Source organism: Ovis aries, chromosome 20, assembly GCF_016772045.2.
Source record: "Ovis aries strain OAR_USU_Benz2616 breed Rambouillet chromosome 20, ARS-UI_Ramb_v3.0, whole genome shotgun sequence".
NCBI lineage: Eukaryota > Metazoa > Chordata > Mammalia > Artiodactyla > Bovidae > Ovis > Ovis aries.
The window spans coordinates 4,349,893-4,369,765 of NC_056073.1; the positions used below are offsets into that span (position 1 = coordinate 4,349,893).

Consider the following 19,873-nt stretch of genomic DNA (forward strand, 5'->3'; position numbering starts at 1 on the left):
GTCATAAATGGGCTGGAGGTAACCTGGAGAAAATGGAACTATTTTACTGCAAATCTTGGATTCTCTTTGATTTTAATCTCTTGTAAACTAAGTGGAAACCAAGAGTGTAACTCCTCAAAATAATTATTTTAATGGGATTTTCTTGGAGGACTCGAGTATTTACTGTATTTTAGAAAATGGAAGTATTTTATAAATTCAATAAATTATCATGAATCATCATTAAGTCATCAGCTAGGACAGAGTAGGTTATGCTGCAATGACAGACAAATCCCAAATGCTGATGCCTTAAAGCAAAAGATTTATTGTTCATTAAATTAAACTAAGTTCTTAGCAGACTCAGGCTAACAGAAGTTTCACTCTCTAGATGATAACTAATTATGCTACCAGGTCCCTGGAGAATCAAACAGCTGTTCTTAAACCACTTCCATTTATCATCATTTAGCCAGATCAAATTTTGTAAACCACACCAACTTCAAGTGGCAGACAAGTGTGATTTCCCCCATAAGCTTAGAAGTAGAGAGAATATAAAATTGCTAAATAATGATCACATCTACTAAGACAAAATAGGAGTGCATCGAGAATGGATGTTTTTCTCAAGGAGATTGGAGTCTAATAAAGAACATGACCCGTACGAAGAACTATTCTAAGAGAGATTATTGGCATTATGTGCCAAAGATGAGAGCTGAAAAAAACTCAAGCAGTTTAGTGGAAAGTTGAAAATTCAAAGCAAAAAGCAATGCTTGCTCATTTAAAAAAAAAAAAAAGGCTTTGTGAGTGAAACTGTAAACAGAAGGTTAATCACAGCTATAGACTTATAGGAGCTGTTTTTTCCCAACTTAAGAAACCTCTAACTTAGGGGTGCTGTGGTTCCTTAGTGTGGGTATATCATCAAGACTGTAATGAACATCTTTGTATGTATTTCTCAGTACATTTTTCTGAGTATATCCATAGGAAAATTTCTCAGACGTGGAATTGATTAGAGAATCAAAGGGTTAAATTCATAACTAAATTTTAACGCAAATTGTTTACCTTCCAGAAAGTGTGTACTCCATCAACAAGTATGTGGAAAATATCTTTTCCCACACTTTTTTCAGCACTGATACTCATTAAAATTTCTGATTTTAATTACTATACGTTCAAAATGATACTGGTTTGATTTATAATTCATTTTTAGTGAGTAAGGTCAAGTACTCTGTCATGTGATTTTGGAAATAGTATCCAGTTTAGTTCAGTTCAGCCACTCAGTCATTTCTGACTCCTTGCGAGCCCATGGACTGCAGCACGCCACGCCTCCCTGTCCATTACCAACTCCAGAGCTTACTCAAACTCACGTCATTTGAGTCAGTGATGCTATCCAATCATCTCATCCTCTGTTGTCCCCTTCTCCTCCTGCCCTCAATCTTTCCCAGCATCAGGGTCTTTTCAAATGAGTCAGCTCCTTGCATCAGGTGGCCAAAGTATTGGAATTTCAGCATCAGTCCTTCCAGTGAATATTCAGGAATGATTTCCTTTAGGATAGACTGGTTGGATCTCCCTATAGTCCAAGGGACTCTCAAGAGTCTTCTCCACCACCACAGTTCAAAAGTATTGATTCTTCGGTGCCCAGCTTTCTTTACAGTCCAACTCTCACGTCAATACATGACTACTGGAAAAACCATAGCTCTGACTAGACGGACCTTGTCAGCAAAGTAATGTCTCTGCTTTTTAATATGCTGTCTAAGTTGGTCATAACTTTTCTTCCAAGGAGCAAGTGTCTTTTAATTCCATGGCTGCAGTCACCATCTGCAGTGATTTTGGAGCCCAAGAGAATAAAGTTTGTAACCATTTCCAATGTTTCCCCACCTACTTTCCAGGAAGAGATGGGACAGGATGCCATGAACTTACTTTTCTGAATGTTGAGCTTTAAGCCAACTTTTTCACTCTCCTCTTTCATTTTCATCAAGAGGCTCTTTCATTCTTCTTTGCTTTCACCCATAAGGGTGGTATCATCTCCCTATCTTAGGTTATTAATATTTCTCCCAGAAGTCTTGATTCCAGCTTGTGCTTCATCTAGCCCGGCATTCTGCATGATGTACTCTACATATAAACTAAATAGGCAGGGTGACAATATACAGCCTTGATGTACTCCTTTCCCTATTTGTTGTTGTTCCAGTCCAGTTCTAACTGTTGCTTCTTGACCTGCATACAGATTTCTCAGGAGGCAGGTCAGGTGGTCTGGTATTAGCATCTCTTGAAGAATTTTCCACAGTTTGTTGTGGTCCACACAGTCAAAGGCTTTGGCATAGTCAATAAAGCAGAAATAGATGCTTTTCTGGAACTCTCTTGCTTTTTCTATATTCCAGTGGATGTTGGCAATTTGATCTCTGGTTCCTTTACCTTTTCTAAATTCAGGTTGATCATCTGGAAGTTCATGGTTCATGTACTGTTGAAGCCTGGCTTGGAGAATTTTGAGCATTACTTTGCTAGTGTGTGAGATGAGTGCAATTGTGTGGTAGTTTGAGCAGTCTTTGGCATTGCCTTTCTATGGGACTGGAATGTAAACTGACCTTTTCCAGTTCTGTGGCCACTGCTGAGATTTCCAAATTTGCTGGCATATTGAGTGTGGCACTTTCAAAGCATCATCTCTTAGGATTTGAAATCGCTCACCTGGAATTCCATCACCTCCCCTAGCTTTGTTCATAGTGATGCTTCCTAAGGTCCACTTGACTTCACACTCCATGATGTCTGGCTCTAGGTGAGTGATCACATCATTGTGGTTATCTGAATCATGAAGATCTTTTTTGTACAGTTCTTCTGTGTATTCTTGCCACCTCTTCTTAATATCTTCTGCTTCTGTTAAGTCCATACCATTTCTGTCCTTTATTGAGCCCATCTTTGCATGAAATGTTCTCTTGGTATCTCTAATTTTCTTGAAGAGCTCTCTAGTCTTTCCCATTCTATTGTTTTCCTCTATTTCTTTGCATTGGTCACTGAGGAATGCTTTCTTATCTCTCCTTGCTTTTCTTTGGAACTCTGCATTCAAATGGGTATATCTTTCCTTTTCTCCTTTGTCTTTTTCTTCTCTTCTTTTCTCAGCTATTTGTAAGGCCTCCTCAGACAACCATTTTGCCTTTTTGAATTTTTTTCTTGGGGATGATCTTGATCCCTGCCTCCTGTACAATGTCATGAACCTCCATTCATAGTTCTTCAGGCACTCTATCAGATCTAATCCCTTGAATCTATTTGTCACTTCTACTGTATAATCATGGAAATAATGTTACTTCTCTGCAATTTGATTTTTATTCATATGCAATTTTTTCCTTCTGGACTCTTCATCTTTTTTAAGAATGATTTTTATATGCATGTCATAATTCTATGTAAATAAATTTCCTGAATTATATTATGTGTTTTAATTTGTTTTTTAGAATTTTAGTCATACAGGAATTTAAAATATGTATATATATAATATATGTATATGTACATATATGTAAAGTTTTACTTCTTTTCTCCTATATTTGTATCTATATAGAAAGATTCAGCATTCTAACATTTTGAATATAATTACTCATGATTTAATTTTTAAAATTTCTATTATTTTATATTTTAATCTTAAAATTTTTGGTATTTGGAGTAAAGTTAGATGAGTATTCATATTTTTACCTTTATTTTTCTAAAAGAATAGCCAATTGCTACAACAGTATTTATGAAATTTCACTTTTTTCTCCATTTATTTAAAAAACCATCACTATTCCTAAATTTCCATTTTCATTTGGGTCCAGTGTTTTTGGCTTTCCACTCTGTTCCACTTATCTGTCTACATCTTCTCCATGGCCAAATTGTTTAATTATTGTCACTTCATAATGTGATTTAATATTGGCAAGCCTAGTACTTCTTCATTACTCTTTATGATCAAAATTTTCCTGGCTATTCTTACATGCTTATTTTTCCAGATAAAGTCCTGTATCTTTTTTTTTCAATTTTTTTAGAGGTTTCTATTTCTACTTTAATGAGGATTCCTTTGAATTTATGGATTAATTTTAGAGGCACTAACATCACTTCAATATTGAGTTTTCCTATTCAGGACTGTGACTTACCTTTTTTTTTCATTTCAATCTTAAAACTCAATGGAATAATATAATTTTATTTTGTGTTGGTTCTCAACATTAGCTAAATTTATATGTAGGAATTTTTGTCTCTTTTGGTTCTGTTATAAGTGGAACATTTTCTTTAATATAGTTTTATTTTGGTTATTGCTTATACATATAAAAGCTGTTTTGTATGTTAATTTATAGAACAGCAATTAACTGATTTATCAGTTATTTCAAGGTAATAGGTATATTGGCAAATAGAGATATAATCATAAATGAATATATTTTTTACTCTTCTTTCCAAGTTTTACCTCTTTTATTTTTATATTTTGTCTTAATTTATGGGCTGGTAAAAACTGATAGAAAAACACTAAAAGCAGTGGAGATACAGGGCAACTTTGTTTAAAAGTTTTGCACAGTCATAGTCTCTTTTAGTCCAGATTTATGATTCTTTTGGTAGAATAATTCTCTCAATAGCAAATATTTATTTGTAATTTTGTATTGTTGACTTGTGATTCCAGCCTGCAGCATCATCCACAGTTCTATCTTAGTCATGGCCCTTTATGCATTCATTGGTTAGTTACGAATAAGTAGAGTTTCTTTTTATTAAACCATCATGTCCAGCTTGAGGGAATGTTTTGAAGCAACTTTTAGTAATTTAGAGAATTTGAGAATAGTTTTTCATGTTCATGGGGTTCTCAAGGCAAGAGTACTGAATTGGTTTGGCATTCCCTTCTCCAGTGGACCACATTTTGTCAGAACTCTCCACCATGACCCGTCCATCTTGGGTGTCCCTACATGGCATGGTTCATAGTTTCATTGAGTTAGACAAGGCTGTGGTCCATGTGATCAGAGTGGTTAGTTTCCTGTGATTGTGGTTTTCAGTCTGTCTGCCCTCTGATAGAGAAGGATAAGAGGCTTATGGAAGCTTCCTGATGGGAGAGAGACTGAGGGGAAAATTAGGTCTTGTTCTGATGGGCAGGGCCATGTTCAGTAAATCTTTAATCCAATTTTCTGTTGATGGGCGCATCTGTGTTCCCTCCTTGCTATTTACAAACTATGGTGGAGGTAATGAAGATAATGGTGACCTCCTTCAAAAGGTCCCACGAATGATGCACTGCTACACTCAGTGCCCCCAGCCCTGTAGCAGGCCACTGCCAACCCACACCTCTGCCAGAGACTCCTGGACACTCACGGGCAAGTCTGGGTCAGTCTCCAGTGGGGTCACTGCTCATTTCTTCTGGGTCCTGGTGTGCACAAAGCTGGGCAAAGGCTAATAGAGTTTTGCCAAGAGAATGCACTGGTCATAGCAAACACCCTCTTCCAACAACAAAAGAGAAGACTATACATGAACATCACCAGATGGTCAACACCAAAATCAGATTGATTATATTCTTTGCAGCCAACAATGAAGAGGCTCTATACAGTCAGCAAAAACAAGACTGGGAGCTGACTGTGGCACAGACCATGAACTCCTTATTGCCAAATTCAGACTTAAATTGAAGAAAGAAGGGAAAACCACTAGACCATTCAGGTATGACCTAAATCAAATCCCTTTCGATCATACAGTGGAAATGACAGATAGAGTCAAGGGATTAGATTTGACAGGCAGAGTGCCTGAAGAACTATAGACAGATTCGTGACATTGTACAGGAGGCAGGGATCACGACTATCCTCAAGAAAAAGAAAAGCAAAAAGGCAAAATGGCTGTCTGAGGAGGCCTTACAAATAGCTGTGGAGAGAAGAGAAGCTAGAGACAAAGGAGAAAAGGAAGGATATACCCATTTGAATGCAGAGTTCCAAAGAATAGCAAGGAGAGATAAGAAAGCCTTCCTCAGTGATCAATGCAAGGAAATAGAGGAAAACAACAGAATGGGGAAGACTAGAGATCACTTCAAGAAAATCAGAGATACCAAGGGAACATTTCATGCAAAGATGGACTCAATAAAGGACAGAAATGGTCTGGACCTAACAGAAGCAGAAGATATGAAGAAGAGGGAGCAAGAATACACTGCAAGAAGAACTGTACAAAAAAGATCTTCATGACCAAGATAATCACGATGGTATGATCACTCGCCTAGAGCCAGACATCCTGGAATGTGAAGTCAAGTGGGCCTTAGGAAGCATCACTACGAACAAAGCTAGGGGAGGTGATGGAATGCCGGGTGAGCGATTTCAAATCCTAAGAGATGATGCTTTGAAAGTGCCACACTCAATATGCCAGCAAATTTGGAAAGCTTAGCAGTGGCCACAGGACTGGAAAAGGTCAATTTTCATTCCAATCCCAAAGAAAGGCAATGCTAAAGACTGTTCAAACTATGACACAATTGCACTCATCTAACACACTAGCAAAGTAATGCTCAAAATTCTCCAAGCCAGGCTTCAACAGTCTGTGAACTGTGAATTTCCAGATGTTCAAGCTGGATTTAGAAAAGGTAGAGGAACCAGAGATCAAATTGCCAGTATCCATTGGATCAAACGAAAAAGCAAGAGAGTTCCACAAAAGCATCTACTTCTGCTTTATTGACTATGCCAAAGCCTTTGACTGTGCAGACCACAACAAACTGTGGAAAATTCTTCAAGAGATGGTAATACCAGACCACCTGACCTGCCTCCTGAGAAATCTGTATGCAGGTCAAGAAGCAACAGTTAGAACTGGACATGGAACAAGACTGGTTCCAAATAGGGAAAGGAGTACTTCAAGGATGTTTATTGTCACCCTCTTATTTAACTTATATGCAGAATACATCATGAGAAATACTGGGCTGGATGAAGGACAAGCTGGAGTCAAGATTGCTGTGAGGAATATTAATAACCTCAGATATGCAGATGATACCACCCTTATGGCAGAAAATGAAGAAGAACTGAAGAACCTCTTGATGAAAATGAAAGAGGAGAGTGAAAAAGTTGGCTTCAAGCTCAACATTCAGAAAGCTAAGTTCATTGCATCTGGTCCCATCACTTCATGGCAAATACAATGGGAAACACTGGAAACATTGACAGACTTTTTTTGGGAGGGGGCTCCAAAATCACTGCAGATGGTGACTGCAGCCATGAAATTAAAAGATGCTCGCTCCTTAGAAGGAAAGTTACGACCAACATAGACAGCATATTAAAAAGCAGAAACATTACTTTGCTAACAAAGGTCCATCTAGTCAAAGCTGCAGGTTTTCCAGTAGTCATGTATGGATGTGAGAGTTGGACTGTGAAGAAAGTTGAGCACTGAAGAATTGACGCTTTTGAACTGTGGTGTTGGAGAAGACTCTTGAGAGTCCCTTGGACTGCAAGGAGAGCGAACCAGTCCATCGTAAAGGAAATCAGTCCTGAATATTTGCTGGAAGGACTGGTGCTAAAGCTGAAACTCCAGTACTTTGGCCACCTGATGTGAAGAACTGATTCATTTGAAAAACTCTGATGCTGGGAAACATTGAAGGCAGGAGGAGAAAGGGATAGAAGAGGATGAAATGGTTGGATGACATCACCGACTCAATGGACGTGAGTTTGCATAAGCTCCAGGAATTGGCAATGGACAGGGAGGCCTGGTGTGCTGTAGTCCATGGGGTCTCAAAGAGTTGGACACAAATCAGCAACTGAAATGAACTGAACTGACTGCACTGAGAATGGTTTTTAGGGGCACACACTTGAGTTGTACCTTCCCAGAGGCTGCGTTTTGACTGAACTTCTTTTAAAGGCCTTCTCCAATTTCATTATTTGCCTATTAGAGATGGGGGTTAAAAGGTGTATTCTCCCCATCCCAGTATTTTTAGACTTGATCTATTCTTTTAATTGCAACTTGCAAACTGGCTGATTCTTTTCTGAACTGATCTCTTTTATAGTTACCTTTTCAAATGTAGCCAATACCAATTGATTCATGATACTGTCATTCTTTTTTTTGTTTGTTTTGTTCTTTAGCTAAGTTCATTGGATGCATTCTTTGCCTTTACAATTTATTACAAGCAAAGTTTTCACCAAATATTCACTGCATTACATGAATCATTGTATTTCCAACCTCCAGAAATTATTTTTCACTGGCCACTACCTAGCCTCAGAGCCACCACCATATTTGTTTTTTTAATATTATTATTTGGCAGCTTCTTTTTGCTAGTAGATAAATTTTTATATTAATCAGGCTACAGTGATTACTTAGGCTAACCTTTCCTGCAGTAACTGATGACTCAACTGCTCAATGGCAAACACAGCAGCCTTTGTCTTTCACATTATAGAACCATTGTAGGTAGACACTGGCTTACTTTTACAACTTCTTTGCTACCTATGACTTTTAAACCTTGGACACTACTTGGCTGAGTGTATTGGGTCTGACTTGCACGTTTTTGTGTTTTGTATTTTGTAGGTATTGCCTTAGTAGTCTCCAAGCATTTTACTGTTTCTCTGCCCCTCCCCTCTTCATTGCTGGATATTAATGTGGATGCTGTGCCTTTTAATTTTACTTAAAAATCTTGCTTATCACATGAGGGTAGTTTTGTTCAGATTTTAGGTTTTCTTGGTTCCAGTGTGGGTTAATTTTCCTGGTCTTCTCACTTCCTCTGAGGTTGGTGTATCTTATCTCCAGGAAAATATCACCAGTTTGAAGATGGTGTTTTCTATAAGTAGTCAGAGAATGGAATTCTTAGGTGAAACTAGGTTCATCCTTAAAGTGAGTTCAGTTTACCCTTCTTTTTGCACTTTTATTAAGTACTGATTACTCAGCTAAATTCCATCTTATCAAGAGTGTATCTTTGTCTACCTGACCTTCAACTCTTGTCTCAATTCAGACAGGTAGTTCTCTCACCTTTAACTTTATGCTCGAAACTGAAAAATGGGGTAGTAGGTAACCATGTGATTTGGTGACTTGGAATTTAGGGTGGAAAGAGTTGCCTTTCAAGGGTTCTATGCCTTGAATAACTGTAAACTCTTTAAAATGTGTGAATAAACAACCTTCATTAAAATTGAGATTTTTAAGAATTACATCTATCATAGATAACTGGTCACATCCTCTTCTCTCTCTACCAGACAGCTAAGGAAATCATAAATTTTTTGTATGCACTGTCTTAATTTGCCTAAATAAATGTGAATTAACCTAAATCTTGCTGAGTGAGCCATTGGGCTTCTCTTGAAACTGTGTCTTGACAATTAAGATTTTTGAACCTAAGACAACAGTACTAAGTCTCACAGAAATAAGTATGAAAATTATGTCCACCAAATATCACACTGTTGTGATTTTCTCCATCTCTCCTCTTCTGGAGATCATGTAGATCCTTCCCTCTTCGTAGACACATGTGAATAGACACCTACCATGAACAATTTACTGAGATCAACAATAGGAGAAAAATCCTCCACAGAACCCTAGACTTTCATCTCAAGTCTATCTGCACTGAGCTGGGACCTCAGAGGACGGCTCTCTCAGCAGTGTTAGCCCTCGGCCACTTCCATTAACTCCTAGGTCTTGCCACATAAGAGCCTAAGTGTTTTTAGAATGGATGACTGCTCTCTAAGGGTGGGGTAAGAACTATTGATGAGATTCCCCTGGCCTCTCATGTTCTCCTTCTCTGATCATAAATGAAACTGCTAAAAGAGGATTAGTCTTTTATAGGGACAGGGTTTTAGTGCAGATGTATATTTAACTGTTTGCAGATTTGTTTCCAATAGATTTTGTCAAGAATGAGGTGGAAGAGTATATATTGATATTTTTAGGCTGAAATGTGTTTTCTTTAATTAATTTGTTTTATTTTTAGGGTGACCGTGGACTTCCTGGTTTTCCTGGGCTTCATGGAATACCAGGATCAAAGGTTGAAGAAATCTGTTCTTTATAAAATTAAGCAATGTTTCACTTTATTTCAAATTGAAAGCACTCTATGTCATAAATGTGCTATCAATAAATGCTCATATATTAAATGACTAGGTTAAGATTAATACATAGTTTACATAAAGCTTTTACAAATTTCCTTTAAAATTTTCAGCCATAAATCTTATAGTATCTAAAAATTGATGAGTAACTGATTATATAGAAATTCTCTTAATCTTTATAAAGCCCTATTAGAGTAACAAATGCCCTCACTTTTCCTTTATAAAGCCTGGGATAGAAAACTTTTGTAAATAAACTTTAAATAATTTTATTTCTATTTTGTTTTGATGTTAGCATATTAAACTCCATTGTGTATAATTGGTGGTTTTCTTTAATCTATAAGAGAAATACTAAATATTTCTCTAAAATTCAGGATTTATATTTTGTCTTTTAGGGTGAAATGGGCCCCAAAGGAGAAAAAGGATCACCTGGATTTTATGGCAAAAAGGGAAGTTTAGATCCCAAAACAGAGTATCATATTGAACTTTTAATATAATGGAAATAGAAAATTGAAATTTCAGTCCCAGTCCACTCTGCTGGCAATTAGCTTTTTCACCTTTCTCTGTGGGGTTTATTCTGAACAACGAAATAATGGAAAAATGACTATTCACTGTTATACTTGATTTTCTATAAGAATACTTTGTGTTATTGACCCTTCTGAACTTAACAAAATATTTATAGATAGAGATTACTTGGAAGTAGTAGCTGTTTAACAGTGTGTCCTTTGAGAATCTTATTTTTTCTCATTGAAGGGAGATTATGTTCTCTCTATATTTAAGATACACATTTCTTTTAATTCTGCATAGATGTGGTTTCTGTGTTTAGTTGCTTTTAATAATTCTTCATCCACCTTATTCTCAATGTCATATTGTGTCCTGGTAAAATAATGCTTTGCCAAAAGCTGCAGGGCCAATACAAGCTGTGGTTCCACAAATTCTATCAGTCCATGAGGAAATTATCTTTTTTCCTATTTAAGTTTGACTTGGAATTTAAAAACCTTCTTGTAAGGATTGTTTTTGTTTGTTTTTAAAAACAGGGCGCAAAAGGTGAAAAGGGAAATGCTGGCTTTCCTGGCCTTCCTGGACGTGCTGTGAGTTTGACAGAAAATTTTCTTAAGTATTTTACATTAAATAAAATTTATCCTGTACTGTCTTCTTTTAAAAAAGAAACAAAACCAATACAATATTGTAAAGTAATTAACCTCCAATTAAAATAAATAAATTTAAAAAAAGAAACATTAGTGCAAAAATATATTAAAACACTTGTACTTATTTTTCAGGGAGAACCTGGAAGACATGGAAAGGATGGATTAATGGGTAGCCCTGGTTACAAGGTATTTACCAAAAAAGGTTTCTGTAACTAGTGAGTGATTATGAGAAAAATGTACAGATACTAGACTTTTGTTTGCATATGACATTGGTATAAAATGAATGAACTAAAAGTTGTAATTTAAAGATCATAATCAATTTATTTTGAATATATCATGAATTCTTATGTGTTGGGAATAAAATCCCAGGATATTAGAAGCTTCTTCAATGAGCCATTCAGATAGGTTTGTTTAGTTGATCTGAGCCACAGGTACTTAGCTGTGTCTTCCAAGGGATTTGACTTTTTTTCAGAGAGTAGGGGAATGAATCCTCAACCCTAACAATTTTAACCTTAATCCTGATAACTTGTGTGATACGAATATGCGAGAATTAGAGTAAGAAGAATGGGAACATGCCAGTGACTTATCAATCCTGAAAAAACTCAAAGGCACATGCTCCTATGATGGTGGGTGAACACCATCTTATTCTACATAAATAAGTTTTTCTGGGTCAATCATCAAACAGAAACAGTCTTTCCATAGTGTGACCTATTAAATAAAAGGACATCAGGGACGTATATATATTCAAGTCAATATATCTGAAATAAGCCAACAGTCCACATCATTATTCTGCTGTGTGTTTGTTTTGATCCCTAGGAGAGAATTTGTGTAAATCCATCAGCCAGCAAGACCACTTGGTCAAGCATTAGATTAGAGATGTCATCACGTTTCCTAATGGTCACAACTTTGAAGGCCTCACTTGCTCAATAATTCAGTTCAGATTTCCTTGATCTATAGGTGTTTTCTTTTCCTTTGGAAACACTGTCCATTTCTTCACTTAAATTTATGGAAGTTCTCTAAATGTCAAGTGAGTCCTTGAAGATTACAGATAGTGCTTCCTGAATGTACAGTACGGGGCTCTGTTTTCAAGAGTTCAATCATGTATTATTAATTATATTTGACTAGTTTGTGTTTTATTTCCTACTTGTTATTGATTAAGCAAGTATTTATTTATACTTTGTAGGTACTAGACATACAGAAGAGAACAAAATTCTCATGGGTTTTATAATCTAGTCTTTTGATGCTTTTAGAGAACACAGATTCTTATAATACAACTTGGAGAGTTTGCACATAAGTATATACAGTGTGCCCTCACCACAATTAATGGTATAAACATATCTGTCACCTCCAAAAATGTCCTTCCTTCCCTTTTATTATTGTTTATTATTTTTTGTAATATGAGCACAATATAAGATCTACCCTCATAGCAAATTTTAAAGTTTACAAAGCAGTATTGTTGTCTGTAGGCCCTAAGCTGTATTGTACAGTAGATTTCTAGGAATTATTCATTTTGCATAATTGAATCTTTGTATTCTTTGACCAATACTTCCTTGTTTCCCTTTCCCCAGCCCCTGACAAAAACCATTCTATTCTCTGCTTCCGTGAATTTGACCATTTTAGGTTCCTCATGAAAGTGGGACCGTGTAATGGTTATCATTTTACATATGGCTTATTTCACCAGTGTATGTCCTCCAGGTTATCCGTGTTGTTGAAAATGGAAAGATTTATTTCTTTTTTAGGTTGAAAAATATTCCCCTGTGTATGTGTGTGTGTGCGTGTTTATCTATATCACACTTTAAAGTCATTCGTCTGTTGATGGACATTAAGTTTCTTCCATGTCTTGGCTATTGCGAATAATGCTGCAATCAACCCAGTAGCTTGGATGTCTCTTCAAGGTTTTCATTCTTTTTGTTATATATGCAGAAGTGATATTGCTGGATAATATATAGTTTTATTAATTTTTTGAGGAACCTCCACATTGTTTTCTATAGTGGGTGTACCAATTTACATCCCTATAATAGTGTACAAGGGTTCCAGTTTTTCCAAATTCTTGCCAGCACTTGTGTGTGTGTGTGTGTGTGTGTGTGTGTGTATTTATAATAACGCCAACTGATAAGAGGTGATATCTCATTGTAGTTTTGATTTGCATTTTCGTGATGATTAGTGATGCTGAGCACCTTTTCATTTACTTGTTGGTCATTTGTGTGTCTTCTTGGAGAAGTGATTCCTCAGTTCCTTTGCCTATTTTTAAATTGGTTATGATTTTTTTTTCTATTGAGTTGTAGGAGTTTCTTATATATTTTTTATATTAACTCTTCATCAGATATGTGACTTGCAAATATTTTCTTCCATTCCATAGTATGCCTTTTCTTTTCATCTTGTTGATGAGTTCCTTTGTTGTGCAGAAGCTTTTAAGTCTGATAAAATCCCAGTTCTCTACTTTTGCTTTTGTCATCTGTGCTTTTGGTTATATGAATATTAGGATTGTTTTTGCTGTTTATGTATAAAAATGCCATTAGGGTTTTGGTAGGGATTGCATTGAGTGTATAGATCATTTGGGGTTGAATAAACATCTTAACAATATAAAGTATTCCAATCCGTGAGCTAGGAAAGCTTTTTCATTTATTAATTAATGTCTTTAATTTCTTTCATCAATATTTTATCATTTTCAACATTCAAGTCTGTCACTTCCTTGGCTTAGATTATTCCTAAGCATTTTATGATTTTTGATGCAATTTTAGGATTCTTTTCTTAATTTCCTTTGTAGATGGTTCATTGTTATTGTATAACATTCACTTATTTCTATATGTTGATTTTGTACACTGCAACTTTTCTGCATTTGTTAGTTTTAGCATTATTTTATGTAGTCTTTAGTGTTTTCCTTATGCAAGATCATATTATCTACAAACAGAGAGTTTTACTTTTTCCTTTCCAATTTAGATATTTTTAAATTTCTTTTTCTTGCATTACTGCTCTGACTAGTACTGTCAGTACTATGTTGAATAGAAGTGGTAGATGTGGGCATCCTTGCCTTTTTCTTGATCTTAGGGGAAAAATCTTCACCTGTTTGCCATTGAATATGATATTAGCTGTGGGCTTTTCATACATCTATGGTCTTTATTATGTTGAGGTAAGTTTCATGTAATTTGTTGAGAATTTTTGTCATGAAATAGTGTTGAACTTCATCAAATGCTTTTTCTGCATTTATTGAGAGGATCATGTGATTTTTATCTTCATTCTATCAATGTGGTATATCCATACTGAACCATCTTTGCATTCCAGAGATAAGTCCCACTTAATCATGATGTATGATCCTTCCGATGCACTGTTGAACTCAGTTTCCTAATATTTGTTGAGACTTTTTGCATGCATGATCATGAAGGATATTGGTGTCACCTTCCAAAGCACTGTTGAATTCAGTTTGCTAATATTTGTTGAGACTTTTTGCATGCATGATCATGAAGGATATTGGTCTGTAGTTTTCTTTTCTTGTAGTGTTTTCTTGGGCTTTATTTGATACTGGTCTAATAAGTTTGGAAGTGTTCTGTCTTCTTTTTCTTGGAAGGCTGTAAGGTGGATTGGTATTAATTCTTCTTTAAGTATTTCGAAAATTTACCTGTGAAGTCATCTGTTCCTGGGACTTTCTTTATTGGAAGGCTTTTGATTGCTTATATCAGTTCAGTTCAGTTCAGTTGCTCAGTCATATCCAACTCTTCACAACCCCATGAATCGCAGCACGCCAGGCCTCCCTGTCCATCACCAACTCCTGGAGTTCACTCAGACTCACATCCGTCGAGTCAGTGATGCCATCCAGCCATCTCATCCTCTGTCGTCCCCTTCTCCTCCTGCCCCCAATCCCTCCCAGCATCAAAGTATTTTCCAATGAGTCAACTCTTCTTTATATAGTCTTCTTTATTTGTCATTGGTCTATTCAGGCTTTCTGTTTATTCAGTCTTGGTAGATTGTAGGAATTTCTCTTTTTTTCTATGTTGTCCATATAATTATTCATAAGAGTTTGACCCTTTAAAAAATTTATTTTGAGTCAATTGTAACTTTTCCCTTTTTATTTCTGATTTTGAGTCTTGGCTATTATTATTTTTTTCTTAATTAGTCTCATAAGGAGTTATTCTTTTTATTTAAAAAAAATCTAAACTCTAGCTTTGTCTTTTTTTTAAAATTACTATTGTTTTCCTATTCTCTGCTTCATTTATTTTTCTTCTAATTAATTATTTCCTTCCTTCTGCTAGGCTTCCCTGATATCTCAGTTGGTAAAGAATTCAGCTGCAATGCAGGAGACCCTAGCTCAATTCCTGGGTTGGGAAGATCCCCTGGAGAAGGGAACAGATACCACTCCAGTGTTCTGGCCTGGAGAATTCCATGGACTGTATAGTCCATGGGGTCACAAAGAGTCAGACACAACTGAGCAACTTTCACTTTCACTTTCCTTCTGCTAACTTGGGCTAAGTTTGTTCTTTTTCTACTTCCTTGCCCTTTCTGATATTAATCTAGGTGATACATTCACATGTATATACCCACAATTGTAAACTTCAGTTTACTCTTTTTAACAGCTTATTGATAAATAAGTCACATATCATATATTACTCATTTGATGTATAAAATTGAATGGTTTCTAGTATATCTACGAAGAAGTCAATGGCACCCCACTCCAGTACTCTTGCCTGGAGAATCCCATGGATGGAGGAGCCTGGTGGGCTGCAGTCCATGGGGTTGCTAGGAGTCAGACACGACTGAATGACTTCACTTTCACTTTTCACTTTCATGCATTGGAGAAGGAAATGGCAACCCACTCCAGTGTTCTTGCTTGGAGAATCCCAGGGACAGTGGAGCCTGGTGGGCTGCTGTCTGTGGGGTCGCACAGAGTTGGTCACAACTGAAGCGACTTAGCAGCAGCAGCAGTATATCTACAGAGTTACTCAATCAACACTACAGTTTAATTTTAGAACATTTTCATCACCTCAAAAAGAAACCCACTGGCAATCACTCTGACTCTACACACGGACATCACCATCTGGTAGTGTACTGACATCACCGTAGTCAGTACTGAAATCAGATTATCTTCTTTACAGTTGAAGATGGAGAAACTCTATACAGTCAGCAAAAATAAGACCTGGAGCTGGCTGTGGCTCACATCGTCAGCTCCCAATTGCAAAATTCAGGCTCAAATTGAAAACCAATGGCTTAGGGAAAACCACTAAGCCATTCAGGTATGACCTAAATCAAATCCCTTATGATTATACAGTGAAGGTAACAAATAGATTCAAGGGACTAGATCTGTTAGACAGAGTGCCTGAAGAATTATGGACAGAGGTTCATAACATTGTATAGGAGGTGGTGACCAAAATCATCTCTAAGAAAAAGAAATGCAAGGAGGCAAAGTGGTTGTCTGAGAAGGCTTTACAAATAGCTGAGAAAAGAAGAGAAGTGAAAGGCAAAGGAGAAAGGGAAAGATATACTTAACTGAATGCAGAGTTCCAGAGAATAGCAAGTTTTAGTAGAGGTGAGAAAGCCTTCTCAAGGGAACAATGCAATTAAAGAAGAAAAAAAATAGAATGAGAAAGACTAGAGATCTTTTTAAGAAACTTGGAGATACCAAGGGAATATTTCATGCAAATATGGGATCAATAAAGGACAGATATGGTAGGGACCTAACAAAAGCAGAAGATATTAAGAAGAGGTGGCAAGAATACACAGTAGAGCTGTAGAAAAAAGCTCTTAGTGACTCAGATAACTATGATGGTGTGGTCATTCACCTAGAGTTGGATATCCTGGTCCGTGCAGACAAGTAAGCCTTAGGAAGCATTACTACAAACAAAGCTAATAGCGGTTATGGAATTCCAATTGATCTATTTGAAATCCTAAAAGTTGATGCTGTTAATGAGCTGCTCTCATTATGCCAGCAAATTTGGAAAACTCAGCAGTGGCTACCCTGCTCCAGTATTCTTGCCTGGGAAATCCCATGGACAGAGAAGCCTGGTGGGCTACAGGCCTAGGGTCACAGAGAGCAACTAACACTTTCACAGCAGTGGCCACAGGACTGGAAAAGGTCAGTTTTCATTCCAATCCCAAATTAAGGCAATGCCAAACAATGTTCAAATTACTGTAGAGTTGCACTCATCTCACATGCCAGCAAGATTATGCTCAAAATCCTTCAAGCTAGGCTTTAACAGTACATGAATGGAGAACTTACAGATGTATAAGCTGATGTAGAAAAGGCAGAGGAAACAGAGATCAAATTGCCAACATATACGTAGAAAAAGCAAGAGAATTTCAGAAAAACATCTACTTCTGCTTCATTGACTACACTAAAGACTTTGACTGTGTAGATCACAGCAAACTCTGGAATATTCTTAATGAACTGGGACTACCTGCCTCCTGAGAAATCTGTATGCAGGACAAGAAGCAACAGTTAGAACCTGACATGGAGCAACGGTTCAAAATTAGGAAAGGAGTATGTCAAGGCTGTATATTGTCACCCTGCTTAATTAACTTATATGCAGAATATATCATGTGAAATGCAGAAGTGGATGAATCACAAGCTGGAATCAAGATTTCCAGTAGAAATATCAATAATCTCAGATAAGCAGATGATACCACTTTAATGGCAGAAAGTGAAGAAGAACTAAAGAGCCTCTTGATGAAGATGGAAGAGGAGAGTGAGAAAACTGGCTTAAAACTCAACATTCAGAAAACTAAGATCATGGCCTCTAGTCCTATCCCTTCATGGCAAGTACATGAGGAAAATATGGAAACAGTGTCAGATTTCATTTTATGGGGCTCCAAAATCAACATGGATGCTGTTTGCAGCCACAAAATTAAAAGATGCTTGCTCCTTGGAAGAAAAGCTTTGACAGACCTAGACAGTGTATTAAAAAGCAGAGACATTACTTTACCAACTAAGTTCCTATAGTCAAAGCTATGGTTTTTCCAGTAGTCACGTAAGGATGTGAGAGTTGGACCATAAAGAAGGCTGGGCATGGAAGAATTGATACTTTCGAACTGTGGTGCTGGAGAAGACTCTTGAGAGTCCATTAGACACAAGAAGAACAAACCAGTCAGTCCTAAAGGAAATAAACCCTGAATATTCATTGGAAGGACTGGTGCTGAAGCTGAAGCTCCAATACTTTGGCCACCTGATGTGAAGAGCTGATTCATTGGAAAAGACCCTGATGCTGGGAATGACTGAAGGCAAGAGGAGAAGAGGGTGACAGAGGATGAGATGGTTGGATGGCATCACTGACTCAATGGGCATGAATTTGAACAAGCTCCAGGAGATGGTGAAGGACAGAGAAGCCTGTCATGCTGCAGTCCATGGAGTTGCAAAGAGTCGGATGCGACTTAGTGACCGAACAACAACGACATACTCTACCTCTCACCTACTTCCTTTCCACATGAATTTGCCCATATGGACATTTCATATAAACCACGTGGTCTTTTGTGGTTCATCTCTTGGCCTATCCTAACATTTGTGAGGTTCTTCGATGTTTTGCCCTGTATTAGTACTTTATTTCTTTTCATTGCTGATAATATTTAATTATTTGAATATATGGATATTATTCATTTATCAGTTCATAGACATTTGAGTTGTAATTTTAGGCTCTTATAAATAGTGTTTTATCAACATTTATGTACAAATTTTTGCATGGACATGTTTCCATTTCCCTATATTTTTGATAATGAAATATCTGGAGAATATAATTAAGTTTAACATTTTTAAGTTAGCTCACTCTTGATATTTACTTTCTTGCTAGGTCCATGCTACCCTTAATATTTAACTTTGGTTATGTCCTGAATTTTCTAATTAGTGTGGATCTTCTAATATAGTTAGGTTAATTTCTTCTTGTCTGTTTGAAATTTTTTACTAGAGTCATTCACATTTTTCTAAAAGTCTATTTAATTAAAAAGATAGACTTTATTTCTTAGAGACATTTTAGGCTCACAGCAAAACTGATCAGAAAGTACTAAATGTTTCCATATACCTCCTGTCCCCTCCTCCTATAGATTTCCCCAGAATTGACTTCTCATACAAGAGTGGCACATTTTTTTTTTTTTAACAATTGATGAACTTACATTTACACATCCTATCACTCAAAGTCCATAGTTTACATTGGTGTTCATGCTTGATATTGTACATTCTGTGGGTGTGGTCAAATGTATAATGACGTTTCCACCACTACAGTCTCAAACAGAATAACTTTACTGCCCTAAAAATTCTCTGTTCTCTACTTATCTTCCCCTTCCCCTAGCCTCTGACAACCACTAATCTTTTTAATGTCCCCAAAGATTTTCCTTTCTAGAATGTCATATAGTTGGAATTATATTGTGTGTAGTCTTCTCAGATTGGCTTCTTTTACTTAGGATATTCTATTACTATATGTGTTTAAGACTCCTTAGTGTCTTTTCATGACTTGATAATTCATTTGTTTTTAGTGCTTAATAATATTCTTTTGTCTGAATAGTCTGCAGTTTATATTTCCTTTTCAGAATGTTTGAATAATGAATCATACCTAATTTTTTCTGACCTTATTAAAATCTGTTTTCTTCCTCCCACCCAGCTTTTTGTTTGGGAATTTTTCAGTCATACAGAAAATTGAACCACATAAATATATGAGTACCTATTTCTAAAATTTGTTTTTTTGTTGAGCCACTGGAAAGTAAATTAGACTCCGTGCATTTCTCTCCTAAACACTTCGGCTTGTATCTCCTAAATGAAAGTCACTCAGTTGTGTCTGACTCTTTGTGACCCTATAGACTGTATAGCCTGCCAGGCTTCTCTGTCCATGGAATTCTCCAGGCCAG

General features: G+C 36.6%; 1 protein-coding gene across 2 annotated transcripts in view; it reads left to right on the forward strand.

The window, feature by feature from the left end:
• The window catches only part of COL21A1 (collagen type XXI alpha 1 chain), a 243,345-nt gene that overhangs the window by 154,022 nt on the left and 69,450 nt on the right, over window positions 1–19,873 (forward strand). For both annotated transcript variants that reach the window (XM_060403571.1, XM_060403570.1), the window contains 4 exons: window positions 9,800–9,853; window positions 10,304–10,355; window positions 10,944–10,999; window positions 11,189–11,242. In XM_060403571.1, the coding sequence (XP_060259554.1) occupies window positions 9,800–9,853; window positions 10,304–10,355; window positions 10,944–10,999; window positions 11,189–11,242 (216 nt within the window). The remainder of the gene's footprint in view (window positions 1–9,799; window positions 9,854–10,303; window positions 10,356–10,943; window positions 11,000–11,188; window positions 11,243–19,873) is intronic.